At 38.9% G+C, this 17,184-nt stretch overlaps 1 protein-coding gene across 1 annotated transcript in view; it reads left to right on the top strand.

Annotated features, from left to right (window-relative positions):
* Nucleotides 1–17,184, top strand: part of CSNK1G1 (casein kinase 1 gamma 1) — a 163,694-nt gene that overhangs the window by 127,366 nt on the left and 19,144 nt on the right. The window contains exons 6-11 of the mRNA XM_055088028.1: nt 6,457–6,608; nt 8,132–8,366; nt 12,832–12,917; nt 14,824–14,908; nt 15,178–15,326; nt 15,983–16,087. Coding sequence (XP_054944003.1) covers nt 6,457–6,608; nt 8,132–8,366; nt 12,832–12,917; nt 14,824–14,908; nt 15,178–15,326; nt 15,983–16,087 — 812 coding nt within the window. The remainder of the gene's footprint in view (nt 1–6,456; nt 6,609–8,131; nt 8,367–12,831; nt 12,918–14,823; nt 14,909–15,177; nt 15,327–15,982; nt 16,088–17,184) is intronic.

The raw sequence follows: 17,184 nt of genomic DNA, 5'->3' as shown, positions 1-17,184 counted from the left end.
GGCTGTGTTGGGTCTTCATTGCTGTGCGCAGGCTTTCTCTAGTTGTGGTGAGCGGGGGCTACTCTTCGTTCCAGTGTGCAGGCTTCTCATTGTCGTGGCTTCTCTTGTTGTGGAGCACGGGCTCTAGGCGTGCAGGCTTCAGTAGTTGTGGCATGTGGGCTCAGTAGTCGTGACTTGCGGGCTCTAGAGTGCAGGCTCAGTAGTTGTGGCACTTGGGCTTAGTTGCTCCGCGGCATGTGGGATCTTCCCGGGCCAGGGCTTAAACCCGTGTCGCCTGCATTGGCAGGCGGATTCTTAACCACTGCGCCACCAGGGAGACCCTGTCTATATAACTTAATCACAGGGACAAAGTGGTAAAATTTCAGAGATTGGGTTTTTTTTTTATCCCATAAATTTACCAGTTCTGAGCTGAGTTAGTCTTTTGGGGAAGAGAAAGGATCCCCTACCCTTCAATTCCACCCCCAATACACAACACACTTTTAAAACATTTTTTATCTTTGATGCTATCTGCTGCAGAAGAAATCTGTCCTATCTTGGACTTTTCTTTTCTGACTCCTTTGGATAAACAAAACTTTGAACCTGCTTTGAGGCTTAAGGCCTTTGTAATTATGTGTGTATGTAATAGAGAAACTGTAAAAGCTCAATTTCTCTGGCTCAGAAATGTGAGATTATTCCTGCGCTCTGCCTTTCCTCACCTTCTCTTCTCCCATCATGCAAATTTGAACTCATGTTAGGAGCATACGTCTGGTGATATTCCAGTTCCCAAGAGGCCAGTGAACAAGACAGTTGTAAAACATTTTTCATTATAGGTAAGGCAAAGTAATCCTGATTCTTTAATTTTGGATCTAGCTGTTTCTGTTATTAAATCAGCAGTTTAAGTAGATTCATATGTTGAACTGGTTCATATTGTAAAAAGGCATTTTTTTCAGAGTCAGAGAAATGAGAGGGATTCTATTCTTTTTTTAAAAGAGAAACAAACACATGTATTGTCTCATATTTTTGTAATAAGGCATTGTTTTTATAGAGTTATTTTCTGAGTTTTAAAGCCTATGCTTTCATTTTCCCCTTTCACTTCTTCCTATGGAATATTATCATGTTTGTCTGCCTATTCTTTCTGCTTTCTTATTAAGTGGACTTATTTAATATTATTATTATTACCCCTGGTGATAATTCCCTGTGTGTCAGTAATTCCCTGACCTCTCATAAACACTAAGGAACATTCAGTAGCTGTGCTAAAAGCCGCTACCATTGATGGGACCAAGGACGGCTTAACTTTGGAGAAAAACTCTCCTCTTTTCTTTAAAAATTAAAAAGCAAACTGTATAAATAAAAGAAGGGAATTGCTGAGGTCATTATGTCCTTAAAGGTTTTTTCCAGCCCTGACTTTAGAAGACAGTCATCATCAGCATATACTTATTTTTTCATAGAAATATTTATGTGATGTTATTTTTTTACATCCAGGTATTAATGTAGGTATGGGACTTATTTGAGTTTGCTTCACATCTAAGTAATTTAGTTTTTCAAAAAGAATGAAAGGCTAATAATTAGGCAATAATGTGATCAAATTACCAAAAGCTTCAAGGTGGTTCTATTTCAGTTCTCAGCCTGATGTGTATTTAAAAATATCTCTACTTAGAGTAGTTACTGTTCATAATACATTATGGAATCTTTTTAGGTAACAGCTTGGATGATAAAGCAGCCGTTACCCTTGATTTGGTGTGTTTAACCCAAGTTAAATTTATGACAGACTGAAAATTAGCTGTAGTGTTATACATCTCGCTTCCTGTTCTGTGCAACTTGATATATATGTGGGCCATATGTCCAGCAGGAGTTATAAGAATATGTTATTGATGGATGGAAAAGCTGTTTCATAGTTCCCTGTGAAAATATACACTGTAACTTGTACAGTGTGTATATAACCTTGCAGTTTTGGCTTATGAGAGATTTAACCTGTGGCTAAAGGTAATATAATGAAATCTGTTGGAAATCCTTCAGAAGAGGAGAATTTGGAATCTACTTCTTTAATTTTCAAGCTTTTATGCAGTTGACCAATTTAGGAGGGAGAACTTAACTAAGTGCTTTTATTTTCAGAGCAGATGAGAGATTATAACAGTACCTTAGTTTCTGAAATACCATGGATCAAAGAATTCAGTGCATATCTACATTGCCTACTTCCCCCACTTCATTCCCTTTACCTCAAAATTATTTTCAGGAAGTACCTTGTTTTCCACACGTTTATTGCATTTAAGGCTTTGCCCTCATCCCCAGTCTTATTAAAGGAATTCCACCATAATGTTGATTAATTTAAAATTTCCTAAACAGTGGATTAGCAATGGCTCTGCAAAAGTAGTGTGAAACATAATATACAGGATTTCTCATTTAAATACAGCCCAGGTGATAAATCATTACTGTACAGTAATCTCTGACCAAAGAAGCAGACTTTCCTAGTGGGCCTGTGTCTGTGTCATTCACCACCAGCACTGGCCAGTTTTGGGGCAATCATGTGTGAAACCAGACACAGATTGGAACTTGTGTGGGCATCTTTATCTGTACAGACAGTTCTAATAAATTAAGGCCACATCTCCCAAAGAGACTTCTATACTCAGCAGCACATTTTCTGTAATACCTAAGAAACTCTAAACAGACAGGTCTTTCAAATAGCCTTAAAATGATTCCTTTCAATAGGTGTTGAGTCCAGTTGTTCTGATGTGAGAGAACTTCTGAAAGAGATTAGTCTGTCAGTGTTTTCTGAGTCTTCATAATATATTAGCCATAAAGCAAAGCAATGCCCTTTATTTCTACCCTCTAGGTTAAACTTCTGAATCACCTGTGGAGCTATGCTTACATCCACTACTAGAAATTCTGGTTTGGTAGGTTTGAAGTAAAGTCACTGTATCTGTTTTCTAGAGTTTTAGAGGTGTTGCCAATAGACACACTTTCAATTGAGTACCACTACCAGTTACCACTACAAGCTACATTTGAATTTGTACCACGCATATTCTATATAACATGGAGACAAGTTTCATTCATACTGGTGCTATGGCTTTACAAAGAGGAACCTAGAAGGTAGCTAGAAGGAAATCCTAGCTATAATCAGAATTTTGGTTTTAAAAGAGAACCAGTCTAGGGACTTCCCTGGCAATCCAGTGGTTAAGACTCCACGCTTCCACTGTAGGGGGTGAGGGTTCGATCCCTGGTCAGGGAACTAAGGTCCCACATGCCACGCGGCGTGGCCAAAAAATAAAAAAAAATAAAAGAGAACCAGTCTAAACCCCTCCTCTTTACAGATGAAAAAGAGCAAAGAGGTGAAAGAATTTTCAGAGTTGGTAGCAGAACCAAATCCATGACTCTGACTTGAGCTCTTTCTACACTAGCATCTTGGACCTAGTCCACCTTTGAGAAAAGCTTCAAGGCCACTCAGTAACCTAGAAGTTGTCTTGAGCATCCCAAAGCCCAACAGGGTATTGTGAGGTTCAGAGTATTTAATAAAAGGAGCAATAATGCAGCCAGCAGGAACTCCTCGCATCTTTGAAGTTACTAGGCAGGAGTTACGAGTGACATTACTCACAGTTAGAAATTATAGACATCACCCAGAAAGCTTTTGTGACTTCTTTGTAAACATGGAAATTTCTGACAAGAGATGCCTAGATTTGGTACTGAAGATTGTCAAGAACAAGATGATCATCTGTCTTATTTTTAAACTGATCCTTAAGTATTGGCAGCAGGTCTAGAAAATTATGCCAATATTATATTTCTACACAGGTCTGACTTTTAGCTTGTACTTCAGAAGGAGGATATTGTGCCTAGGTTTTTAATTTAACCAAGTAAAGGAATAGTATGTTTATTAATTAGGCTTAGATTTGGTTGTTAAAAAGAAAAATCCAAATAACAGTAGTTCAGTCAGGTAGAGATTGATTTTTCTTTTTTTTTTAAAGCTATATGAGATATATATTTTTTTCATATTTATTTATTATTTATTTTGGCTGCACTGGGTCTTAGTTATGGCACATGGGATCTTTAGTTGTGGCATGCATGCAGGATCTAGTTCCCTGACCAGGGATCGAACCCAGGCCCCCTGCATTGGGAGCCCAGGGTCTTACCCACTGGACCACCAGGGAAGTCCCAGATTGATTTTTCTTTTGGATTAAAATAGTCCAGAGGGAAGGGAAGCCCAACATTAGTGTGGTTGCTTCATAGCTGTCAGGGATGGTTTCTTCTAATTTTGCTCCATCCATCTTGGTACTATGTTAAATCTTCAAGGTATCTGATGGTTCTAGATGGCTTCTGGAGCTTTGGTCATCTCAAAGGGGCATACCTCCAACTTGAGTCAGCTCCCTTTTTTTTTTTTTTTGAGTCAGCTCCCTTGAAAGAACTTTCCTAGAACCACCCTATCCAACAATTTCTGCTTCCATCTCACTGGTCATTCCTATTATCGAGGGAGACTGGAAAATTATAACTGGGCGAGTTGCTATTCACAATAATTAGAAATTTTGTTGTTAAGAAAGAAGGAGGGAATGGATATTGAGCAGGTAACCAACAGATCTGCCACACCTGTTTTGAAGAGTATAATTTTTATATTAGGAAAATCAAATTTTAGTCACATCAAAAACTATTATATAGGATATAAAATTTTAAAGATCTCCAAACTACAATCTACCATGTGTCTGATTAATAAAAGCAATAAATCTCTATGGTACTGTTCTGCTTTGGATTTCTCAGTAGAACTCATGGGGAACAGCTGTTAGGTTTTATATATTTTAAATGAACTGAAGAAGGAGTTCTTCAAAACAACAGGAGAAAAAAAGATAAATTAAACTCTGTTTCCTTTTGGAGATAGGGAGAATCAAAACAACCACGAGTACAATTCAGAGTGTACTATATGAAATGGTATGAGACAGGAATGAGCCTATTAAACACTAAGAAAGAAGTTGTTTAGTATTTAGATGGAATATGATAGACTATTGCAGCACATGAAATAAACACATATCATAGCAATGAATCATACCGATTCCAGATATACAAGACCTGTGCTGGAGAGAAGGATGGGCACATTGGGTTAAAGTTCTAAGTATTAGACATTGTCTTAATCCAGTTGGGCTGCTGTAACAAAATACTACAGACGGAGTGGCTTATAAACACAGAAATTTATTTCTCACGGTTCCAGAGGCTGGAAGTCCAAGATCATGATACCAGCATGGTCAGGTTCTGGTGAAGGCCCTCGTCTGGTTTGCAGACTGCTGACTTCCTACTGTGTCCTCACATGGCTGAAGGGGCTAGGGAGCTCTGTGGGGTCTCTTTTTTAAGGGCATTAATCCCATTCATGAAGGCCCTGCCCTCATGATCTCACCTCCCAAAGGCCCACACCTCTTAAAACCATCACACTGGGCATTAGGTTTTCAACATGCGAATTTTGGAGGGACACAAACATTCAGATTACAGTAGATATAATTACCTCTGCCTGTACCCTATCTGTACAAATAAAATGCGAAGGTGGAGAGAATTTTGTTGTCTAAAAAACTTACAGGCAGGAGCAAGCAGTAATCTGCAGCGTGTACAACTGTAGACCGTGGTGTACATAAGTGTATTAAGATGGAAGTGTTCTCACTCTGTAAGACCAGATTTTGTAAAGTTCTGTAGTCTCATTCATACCCACAGTGCACATGGTGCCATTTAGCACATATTTATTGAGTGCCTCATATTTACAATACATTTTAAGGAGGAAATTCATTCACAAGTTGCCACGTAGGTGAGAAAGTCTAGATTTTGGCTTCTTATAACTATGAATTTCAAATCTGGGGAAAACCCAGCCTTGTATTTTTATTCCTTTTCCTTTCATAATTACTTATCAGTAACCAAACCCAGTCTGTTGACTTTGCTCCAACTGATAGAAAACAGGAAACTACAGAGACTCCCTATGAGAAAAGGACCAGGCTGCATCCTCTGTGACCTCAGCCCTTCGGTCTGAGCTCTCCTCAGAGCAACAGTCGGAAACAGTTCCATCTCCTTGTGGCTTTGGTAGTAAGCATAGGGAGTGCAAATGAAACCAGCTAATGCAGCAAGGTGTGTTAGCCTGGCCTTTGAGCTCATGAGCCATCTTTTGAACCTTTTATGCTAGTGTGCTTTTGGGCATCCTTGGGGGAGAATAGTTTACGCTCCGATCCAGCAGTGGATCAGAGACCATTCTCTGTCTTACATAGCAGTGGAAATGCCTTTGGCACTCTGGTATTAAATAACTGCTTATTTGAACATATTGTGCAATGGCTTAGCCTTTCCCACACATTACTAGTTCCCTTTGAAGCTGTTGTGCTCAGTTTGAGTTCTCCAGTAGGGACTATGAAAGAAAACAAAAATCTCACAAAGTATGTTTCCTTTTTATCTACTTAGTGCTGTTGCAGCTGTCTCATATTTTGGTTTTTGTGTCCCTCACTCTGCACCCTATTTTCCCTCTGCTTTCAGGTGAAGGTCTCCCACAGGTGTATTACTTTGGACCATGTGGGAAATACAATGCCATGGTGCTGGAGCTTCTTGGCCCTAGCTTGGAGGACTTGTTTGACCTCTGTGACCGAACTTTTACTTTGAAGACTGTGTTAATGATAGCCATTCAGTTGGTAAGTTGGCATTGCCATTCTGCAGAAGGATAGGAGGGGCGGGTCTCCCAGCCACATCCTTGTGTTGTCCCTGTTGGTGATTTACCAGCTGTAGTGACACCTAGTGAATGCACTAGGTGAAACTGGTGGCATTCTAGGAAGCTGGCTGGGGCAAAAAGGGTTAATCCAGAGAAGTCGCACTGCATTTGCCGTTTGCTCTATTTTAAGAATTTGCACCTTGGAGCAATACTCTGACCTTGACTGAAGTGGAAATTTATTTAGGGAGAAAGAGGATGATTAGGAAAAATTGTACAAATGCAAGTAACTTCTTTGTTGTTTTATTTATGGGTGTTAAACACATGACTGTAAAGTTTTGTCATGTCCTCCCTCTCTCCTTACCATCGCATCCAAGAAAAGATTGGAGATGTAACCCACTGCCCTAAAATCAGATTCTGAAATTGTGTGACCAAGAACCTGCCTTAGTTCTCTTGCCTCTAGTTCCCACAGAGACTGAGACAGCTGAAGAGGCAGCTTTCTCAGCTCCTACCAAATTACACACCAGTACCAGTTTAGGGAACAGTTAAGACAGTTCCTTTGAGAACTTTGTCATCCCCTAAGCAGAAGGATGTCTTTATTGGTCTGAAATGGTGATGGTCTCACCTACTTTAAAGACTTGGAAATGTTAGAAAATTGATCTTGACTTTTGAGTCAAAAATTCAAATGCTCAAGCTTCCCTTTCTATACTAAGTAGAAAAGCTTTGAAGATAGAAATGAACTTAATGAAATTTGAATAATTTTATGATTATTATTTGGGGCTCTGTTTACTTTCTCATAAAACCTATACTCCTACCTCTGCTGTTAGTTAGCTCTGTGATATCAGTCCAGTATTAACTTCTCTGGGCCTCACTTCCCTTATTTCTGCAGCAAAGAGACAGAGTGTAGGAAGGTGTGGGCAGGAGGTGAATGTGGCAGTGGCACCTGTCTTCAAAGGCCACCAACATATTCTGATTTCCTGCCTGGGAGTAATTCTTGCCTCTCAAATGCTTACTTTCTGAAGTAACATAAAAACACTAACTCTGTTCATCATTTGCAAATTGTTGGCATAACGAAATAAAACTGTGTATTATCATTTTAGATAAACTGTACTATCCTTCTCTCTCTCTTTTTTTTTTTAAATTTTTATTTATTTGGCTGCACAGGGTCTTAGTTGTGGCATGCGAACTCTTAGTTGACGCATGCATGTGGGATCTAGTTCCCTGACCAGGGATTGAACCCAGGCCCCCTGCATTGGGAGCATGGAGTCTTAACCGCTGCGCCACCAGAGAAGTCCCTATCCTTCTCTCTTTTATCTTGATATTTGTCATATATGTATTTGTATCAGAAAATATATTCTGGTTTACAAGAGTAAAGTGGCTCTGGGTGGTGAAGAAATGAGTTTTATTTTAATTTTAAAGCTTTGGGCTGATAAAAGAAAATGCTTTGATGTATTTTTACAGTAAACTTCTTTACACTAGTATTTCTATCATTGTTTTTCTCTCTTTTAGCTTTCCCGAATGGAATACGTGCACTCAAAGAATCTCATTTACCGGGATGTCAAGCCAGAGAACTTCCTGATTGGCCGACAAGGCAATAAGAAAGAGCATGTTATACACATTATAGACTTTGGACTGGCCAAGGAATACATTGACCCTGAAACCAAAAAACATATACCTTATAGGGAGCACAAAAGTTTAACTGGAACTGCAAGATACATGTCTATCAACACGCATCTTGGCAAAGGTGTGTTTATTTTCAGCTCCATGAAAGGGGCAGGTTGTTAAAACACCTTTTTATTCCCAAAACACTTTTGTACCCATTGTGCCTTACAACTTGTGATTCTTATTGCTTCACAGGGTAAGTGGTTTTTGTACTTGAGAAATTAAGATGGTAAGTTAGTGACTTTCCTAAGTATCCTGTTGACAACTTAAGGATTTTTTATTCTTCGTTTCCAAATGCTTAGTTTCTCAGAGTGTAGTACTTGAGTTATTGAATTAAGGTGATAACATTTTAGTAACTTTAGTGATGAGTTTGATATTTACATACAAATGGCCCCATATATAACCTGAAAAGGACATCAGGCTGATATCTGCTTTGAGGAAGAGTGCTTCACTAAAACATGGACTAGCCTTCTGTTCTCTGTGCATAGTTTCGTAACTCATTTTTCAGGGAAAAGCCTATGTCTTATTCAGTGAAAATATATTTGCTTTTCCGTGAGTCTTGAATTTTACTCAGGATAGACAATTTGCATAAACATTGCTAAAAGCTGTAGTCTCACTTGTTAGAGGGACTAGTCCAGGGGAGAGTATTTGCGAGGGAAGCCTAAGGAACAGTGAGAAGGCCCAGTAGGTAGGGCCCTGGGCCCTTGCCAGCTTCTCCAGGAAAGCTTCCCTTTTTATCTGTTTTAAATATTGGGCTTTCATGGAAGATTCTATTTGAAGAAAAGGTTCTAAGGTGATTGAAAAGATATGTTCGAAAATCACCACTCTAGAGAGTAGACATATAAACAGAATATTAGACTCCTAGACGTAGCTAATTATGTAAGGTATTTAAATATTAACAGTTTACACAATAAGTATTTTACACAATAGTACATTAAAGCTAACGTAAATAGCTATAAAGTCGCCTCATCGAGTAAACTGCTCTGATATTCAGATGAGGATTCTAGTATTAGTGAAGAGTAAAAATGACGTTACAAAGTGGTATGATACAACCCGAGTTGAAATGAATGCTGTCAGGATTTTTTCGGTAACCACATGGATATTATCACTTAACTAAACATAATAGTTTAAAATTAGGCCGGAAGGATCTCTGGCACTTATTACTGGTGTCACTTTGGACAAGTTACTTAATCTCCCTGAAACTTACCTGTAAAAATAGAATAATATTCACAAGAATGTTTTGCAGGTTGAATGGGTGATAATGTATGTAACATGGGTCTCTGGCATAGTGCTCAGAATTCCCTTCTTCCTTCCTTTTTACAAGGAGATAGAGTATGTGGTACATAGTAAAGTCATGATTGTTTGGTTTAACTGACAGAGTCTAAAAGTTGTTCTAATGCCTGCCTCCTGGGCTCAGCATTTGTGTTCTGATTTTATTATTCTTGTCAGGAAAGGCAAGAACAGACAAAAGATGCATATCCGTTTTGTTTGTATAAGGTACAGTGTAATAGTTAAGAAAAAGGGATGTAAATTCTGGCTTTTTCCCTTAAACCTATGTGGTCCAGTAACCTTCCTTCATCAGCATCAGTTATCTCATCTACCCTGAAAGATGTATGGTAATACTACCTTATACCATAGGGTTCTATGAGATAATGCATATAAACTGTTTAGCATAGTGCTTGATGAGAGTAAAGACTCTATAATGGTAGTTATCATTTATTCAACAAATTATGTTTTAAGCATCTGCTGTCATCAGACTGGGTTCCTTTATCTCTTGATGTAGCCATTTCTGCTGGAACTTTTGAGTGTATCTCCACGCGTGGACTTCCTGAGTTCCAGAGTTTTTTTCAGGTCAGATCCAACCTGTCACCGTATTTGTCTATCATGTCCCTATTACAGAGAATACATATAGGTGGTTGTCACATGCCCTTTAAACTCTGGCCATGGTCTCAAACCCAGAGAGGTTCCTGTAGGAACCCTAATCCTATTGGTTTTCAAATGTGTTGCATCCTTTATGTTGTAATGAAGAAAAAGGGAAATGTATCTTCAAATGACCTGGAAAGAATTGCCTATTAATTTTGTGAGGGCAGAAAACAAGGGAAGCAGCCCCCTAAACCTGATATTTACTACATTAGATTAGCCACCTTCCCACTGATTAAGTCTGCCCATTTTGTATTCCTTAATGTTTGAAGTGAGGGTGAGGACACTGGGTCACCTGGCCCCTTTCCTTCAACAAAATATATTTGACCTAAAATCAGGGATGTAATGCAAGTAAACCAAGCACATCTTTCTGATTGGTTGAAAAGCAAGCCTTTATGGTATGGAAGAATTTTGTGTCCTCCTGGTCTCACTGGTATTGAAACCTTTCTTCTTTGAAAATGAAATATCCTGCATGAAAAAAACAAGGGAAATACTGAATTGAAATCCTGAATTGAATGAATGTGGAGTGTTCAGAGAAATGTGGAAATAAAGCATGGCTCTGATTTTCACTCTCATTGTTTTTGAAAGGCCTTTATGATTTAAATTATTGTAGATTATTTTAGAACTTTAGAAATGGAAAATGACTTTTCAGAGTATCTAAATCAACCACTTTTTTTTCAGATGAGGAAATCGAAGCCCAAAAGGTGACTTGGCCATGCTTAATTTTGCGTGGATTAATAAATTAATAGAAAGGACAGGCCAAGACCTAGATAACCTGACTCAGGAACCATTATTTTTCCTGTTATCCCATATTCCACAGCTTTTTTTCGTGGTTTTAAGTATTTGAAAAGTTACTTTATTACTTACTCCAGTGAGTTTAAATGTGTTTATTATATTTTTTGGTTTTTGATTTTTTTTAAAATCTCATTTTATAATGGCTTTGCTGTGAAGAAAAGCTGGGCTTATTTCTGTAGGGCTGCATCAGTCATTGAAAATGTGGAGAGTTTCGCCCTCTAGTGCTCAACTATCTAAAATACAACCATTTGTCCCCTGAATTATTTATTACCAAGGGGCCTCCTTACAGGAAGTGGATATAAAAATGGAGAGGGATGAGTAGGTGTGATATAGTGTGAGAACCTGCAGGGTGTGGTTTCTCTATCTGCCCTGCTTTGGGAGGCCTCAACTCACCCTGCTTGTTCTTTCTTTTTTGGTGTATCTTTAGGTTCTGTTAACAAAATCTGTTTTTGTCTGTTAACAAAATCTGTTTAAGTTCCGTTAACAAAATCTCTTTTTGTTTTCAATTACATATGAAATTTATTGCAAACTTCAGGCAAGCCTTGTAGTCAAAAGCTTCTGATGGCCTTGCTGTTTTGCTTCATTCTTTTTAAGATTATTTCAATTGCTGTGTATCAGCTCAACTTTATGTTATTTATGTCTCTTGTCAGGGTGCCGCCCCTTCCCGTTAGTGACCTCATTTCCAAAAACCTCCTTCAAAGTACAGTTTAGAAAGTTGCCTTTTCTTTCTTCATCTGCCCTGTAGAGTACTATGCACTCTTTTTCACGCAAATTTCCTGTAATTGGAGGCAGCAGTTAAACGTGTTGTGCTTTTGTATTTTGGGTTACCTGAGTAGCTTTCCCTGCCTCCCTGACTCTGTTAGGTTTTACTTTCTGCACAAAGAAAACAAAATCAAGTTTAAGATAGCCCCTTATTCCTGCATCTGTCATTTCTTTTGATAAAGCCCAGAACTCGATTCTAAAAAATAAACACATGAAATGTCTGAGAGAAATTGTAATTGGCAATTAAAAATGGAAGAATGTACTACTTCTATTGTCTGACAGCCAAAGAATGTATAAGATGTTTTCTGAGATGTAGTTACAATTTTTTATTAACTATTCTGCAGTTCTTTACCATCCTTATCTTCCCAATTTAAAGAAAAGAAAGAAAAATCCAGCAACTTGTTTTACATGATAAGCTCTCTGAATGCAGGGATACTGTTTTATGTGCCCACAAAGGGCACCTTAGTAATAAACTTTAAATTTTTCTTAAGGTGGCTATGGGACATGGTACAAATGGGATGGAGCTGAGGATTGTGCCCTGATGTTTGCTTACATTAAACTAAATTTTAAGTGTTAATTTTTATAATGAATAAAAAGCACTAGGCATGTATGCTAGGCATTCTGCAGCTTGTGTCTTTGCGGGCCTAGCCAGAATGGACTGTCTTAACAGCCTCAGCTACTGAATCTGCTGCTCACTTTTCGTGATGGTAACCAAAGAGTAATTGTAGCCCATGTACTAGAAATAACATTTTGTTTAAATTATCTTACTTTGAGGAAGGTGACGGCATAGAGTGAGGGGTGGTTACTCGCCATTTAGTGATTTGGACTTGGTTTTAGTTTAGGATTTGCTCTTTTCACTTGATATTTACTTGCCAGTAGCAGATCTAGGCAAAGTAAGTACACGTTGTTTTTGGTTTTGATCTAAAATACTATCCCTGATTTAGATATACAAAGAATTAGTAAGCAGAGCCTTTCCAGAGCAGACGGGTTTCTGAAGGGATTACTTGGTTTTGAACCCCTTTCTGCTTTAATAACTGCAAACATAATGTGTCATCTGTCTTCCTTTTTAGAGCAAAGCCGGCGGGATGATTTGGAAGCCTTAGGCCATATGTTCATGTATTTCCTTCGAGGCAGCCTGCCCTGGCAAGGACTCAAGGTATCCTTGGAAGTGCTCAGTGGAGGGCTTTGTTTAAATACTCAGTTGATAATGAAGGGGTTGCTGACTTCATGTCTGTAGGAAGCACAGAGGGGAAGAAGATTGGCTACAGGGATGACAGGCAGGAACGACATCAGTCTATAACGTGAATGCTCACCTGGGCTTTGGAAGCTCTGTTTTGCCCACGTTTGTCTTTTTCCCCTTCTGATCCTTCTTCCTTGTTTTCGAGTTTTCCATAATCTCTTCCCTCATTCCCTCCCAGCCTTGGCAGTGCTGCTTTTCTCTCTGTGTCAGTATTCCTCCTTCACTAACATTATGTAGCAGGCATATTGTTCCCAGTGTGTTGGGGAATTTCTGGAACAAATTGATGATAGCAGCTGCTACACATTTTACCAGCAAGGCCAGCAGGACTAGGTGTGCCCCTAAGGGGAACTGGGAAATACTTGTTCTTCCTATATAGGCTAAGGACCCACCTGAACCAAAACGAAAATCCAGGTTTAACATTGCTGTTCCAGTGTTTAATTGAATAAATGCCTATGCATAAAATAGCTGCTCCTTGTGAAATGTGTAGTTTAAATAGCCTTCCTTAGGTAGGTGTCAATACAGTGCATTTGTGTCGAAGTTAACTATTAATTATAGTTACAACCATTGTAATGATTACTCTGTGCCTCTGGCTGTTAGTCTAGGAAATGGTGAGCTTCTAACCCATTCTAAGTCCCATTAGATAGTTAAATGCAAGACATTTTTGAGTTGTGATTTATTTCAGCATGTTAGTATGGAAGGAAACTTATTCGGTAGCTTTGGGTACTACTACACCCCCTCCCTCCCGAAGGGCAGAATGATTCGTTTTGCTGTGCTCTCCTGGACATTTTCCTGAAAACTGAGGCTTTTATCCCTTCCCTTTGGGAAGATTTTATTTCTTTCCCGTTAAATTCCTCTCCTAACATCTCCTCCATGGTCTTCTCTTAGTCACATATATCTTCTCATTGATATTGACAGCTGTCAAATAGAGTTTCACATTCCTGTTTGCTCATCATACAGCCAAATAATGCATTTGTATATTATTAATTGCTTGAAACTTTCTCATGATCCATGAATCATTTTAGTGGCAGTTGTAGATTTAAAACTCCTCCAGTATACTTCAAAACATAATTGCTTAAAGCCAGGTGCAGCAGGCTAGGCAGAACCTCATGAGAATCCCTTGAGACCACATTATTGGTCCAAGCTCCAGGAGCCCTCTGTCTACAGTCTTGAGCAAACCAGACTTGGCTACTTTGAGCCACTGACATATAGCAAACCTGTCTGTTAGCCATGCCTGTATCATAGTTAACACTTTTCCCTCTGGAAGCACATTGTGGAAAGGCAGTTGTTTTTTGTTTTTGTTTTAATTTAATTTAATTTATTTATTTTTTATACAGCAGGTTCTTAGAAAGGCAGTTTTTTTACATCTTATTCTTTTTCTATTCAACTTCACAATAAATATGTTGTGGAGCCATCTGTCTGTTTGCCCCCATTTGGATTAGCAGTGTTTTTAATCTTATCTAGAGATGATCTAAGAATGAGAAGGTTGAATAACTTTTGAACCCTAGTGGCCATGGGTCATTACTAAGCTGTTATAATTTTGAATTTATTTTCTTATCTTAGCCTCTCATCTCATTACATTTGGTGGTGTTTATCTGAGACTACTAAATGTATTTGCAAGTAAAACTTTCCAGAACAGATGTTTTGTACATATCTAAATATATCATCTCTACTACATTTCTTGTTTGTTAGTATTAGAAAAAAATTGAGACTATCTAACAAATCCTGCCAGTTTGAGTGAAACAGTCATTATGTCCCGAAACATATTGGACCTCCCATACTTAACACCTCTTTCCAACTAACTTTCTCTCTTTCTTCTCTACAGGCTGATACATTAAAAGAAAGATATCAAAAAATTGGTGACACCAAAAGGAATACTCCCATTGAAGCTCTCTGTGAAAACTTTCCAGGTAGGATGCTGAAAGGACACTCCAGCCAGTGTGACTGAAGCTTTGAAGGAGGTGGAGACCATATCTTAGTATTTCTAGATACTCTCCAGAAAATTTACATTTCCTTTTATTGTTATTTAAATCAAGATAGGTTTTATCACTTTGATTTGGTCCATAAAGAAAACATCAGTGTCAAATAGTCTGTACAGATATTCCTTGCCTGGCCCAAAGCTTCTCCCCATGAGAAGCATTCAGATAATGAGCATGGCCTTTAACCTCTTTCCTAACAGAGGAGATGGCAACCTACCTGCGCTATGTCAGGCGATTAGACTTCTTTGAAAAACCTGACTATGAGTATTTGCGGACGCTCTTCACAGACCTCTTTGAAAGGAAAGGCTACACCTTTGACTACGCCTATGATTGGGTCGGGAGGCCTATTGTAAGTATCTTCTTTTTAACCTCCTCACCTCAGACCAGCACTGTCTCACCCCTTGCCAGACTTTCTGCTTAAATCTATGGGGGAAAACAAAAACAACATTCCTTTGACTGTAGACGTTCCATTTGCCAGTCTTTTCAGGGTGATGCCAGGGGTCACTCTCACTAGAGTAATAAAGGAGTTACTCTCACTAACTGTGTTTTTAAGATTATGACCACTGTGTCCTAAGATATCAGAATTTAAGTCAGTTTTTAAGAAATTTTCTTTGAATGATCCAGGAACTGGTGCTACATAAGCTGTTAAGGTACTTGATTTCCGTCGGGTGGAGCCCAGCACCAGAGGAAACTTCTGAATTTGCTCTTCTGGCCTTGGGTTCACAGGGCCTTAGAGCATACTAACAGTCATCACTGTAGGATGTTATTTTTCTTTTTGAAGGCAAGCTACTCTCCAATGAACTATTGAGGACCAAACTGTCTCCCTTTTTCAGATAAGCAATCTGAAAAGGCAAGAAGACTTGAAACTGGCCTTGGTGTAATAATAACAGTAATAATAATTACTACTGTTCTGTTAGAATTAGAATTAGAATGATGCTGTCCTTTGCGGAGGCATTAAGTTGGACCTGTTTTCCCCATTTGACTTTTTGTTATATATTTTTCCAGCCTACTCCAGTAGGGTCAGTTCATGTAGATTCTGGTGCATCTGCAATAACTCGAGAAAGCCACACACACAGGGATCGGCCATCACAACAGCCTCTACGAAATCAGGTATGTGTTGGACCTTCATTGTTTCAGAAATCCCCCTTCTTCATGGCTAATATTAAAATCCAAATTCTTCAGCTTCTCCACTTAAGCGTATATACTGAAATTAAAGACAAAGGGCTTAGCGTTACTCACTGTTGTGGTGTGGCATTCCAGCATCCCTCAGGGTTGTGTAATAGCCCTGAGATGTGGCCAGGTGTCTTACATGAAGCATCCACTCTAGAGAAGCTGGGCCTGTCAAAATCTGTTGGCTGAAAGGGACAGTCTGCCACAGGCCCAAAGTCACACTGGATGGACAGGGTAGCCCACTTTGGGTCTCATCTGCAGTCCAGAGTAGAGCTCTCACCCATGCTGGTTTTTCCTTGCTGATTAAGAAGGGTGGGTAATTTGGACTTCCAGCTGACATAGGCATGAACTGGCATCTCCACCCCACCTCTGTCCCTATATCCAGGTTAACTTTATAGCTGGCCAGGGTCTGGACCTGTAGTGAAGATTCAGCTTTGCTTTAGGCCATTCCAGAGAAGGCCGTATCATCCATCCTGCAGTGTCCATGGTTTGGGAAGCTAGTGGTTTGGATGAGAGGCTTCTCTCAGCCTAAAGACAGAGGAGGCAAACACCACCCCTGCCCCTGCCAAAAAAAAAAAAAAAAAATCAACAAATTTGACAACGTTTAAAGAAAGGGGTCACTGATTGGGAAGTAAATATGACAGTTTTAATCCTTATTACCCTATATATATTGCTAAGAGGAAAATGAGTACCTCAATAGATAAAGAAGCAAAGAATAATAAACAGATAACACACACACACACACACACATAATCATATCAAATTAGCTTGTTCCCCCTCATCCCTGTCCTCACTGTTTTATATTCACAGACATCTTTACAATAAAATGCAAAAAACACTTATCTCACAGATGTACATGTGAAAGTACATAGGTTAAAAATAGAATATAGAATCCAGGTGCCCCCTCAAAAACAAACAAAAAAGTAGTATATTTAGGTATACACACACACATACATACAGTAAAGTATGTACACAAATATAGATAGGCTCACCAGTGAGTACATACTTTTGGCATGTATGTGTGGCATGTTGGGTAA

The sequence above is a fragment of the Physeter macrocephalus genome, chromosome 11 (assembly GCF_002837175.3).
Source record: "Physeter macrocephalus isolate SW-GA chromosome 11, ASM283717v5, whole genome shotgun sequence".
Lineage (NCBI taxonomy): Eukaryota > Metazoa > Chordata > Mammalia > Artiodactyla > Physeteridae > Physeter > Physeter macrocephalus.
Note: the sequence above shows the minus strand (reverse complement) of the source record. Positions and strands in the feature narration are given on the sequence as shown.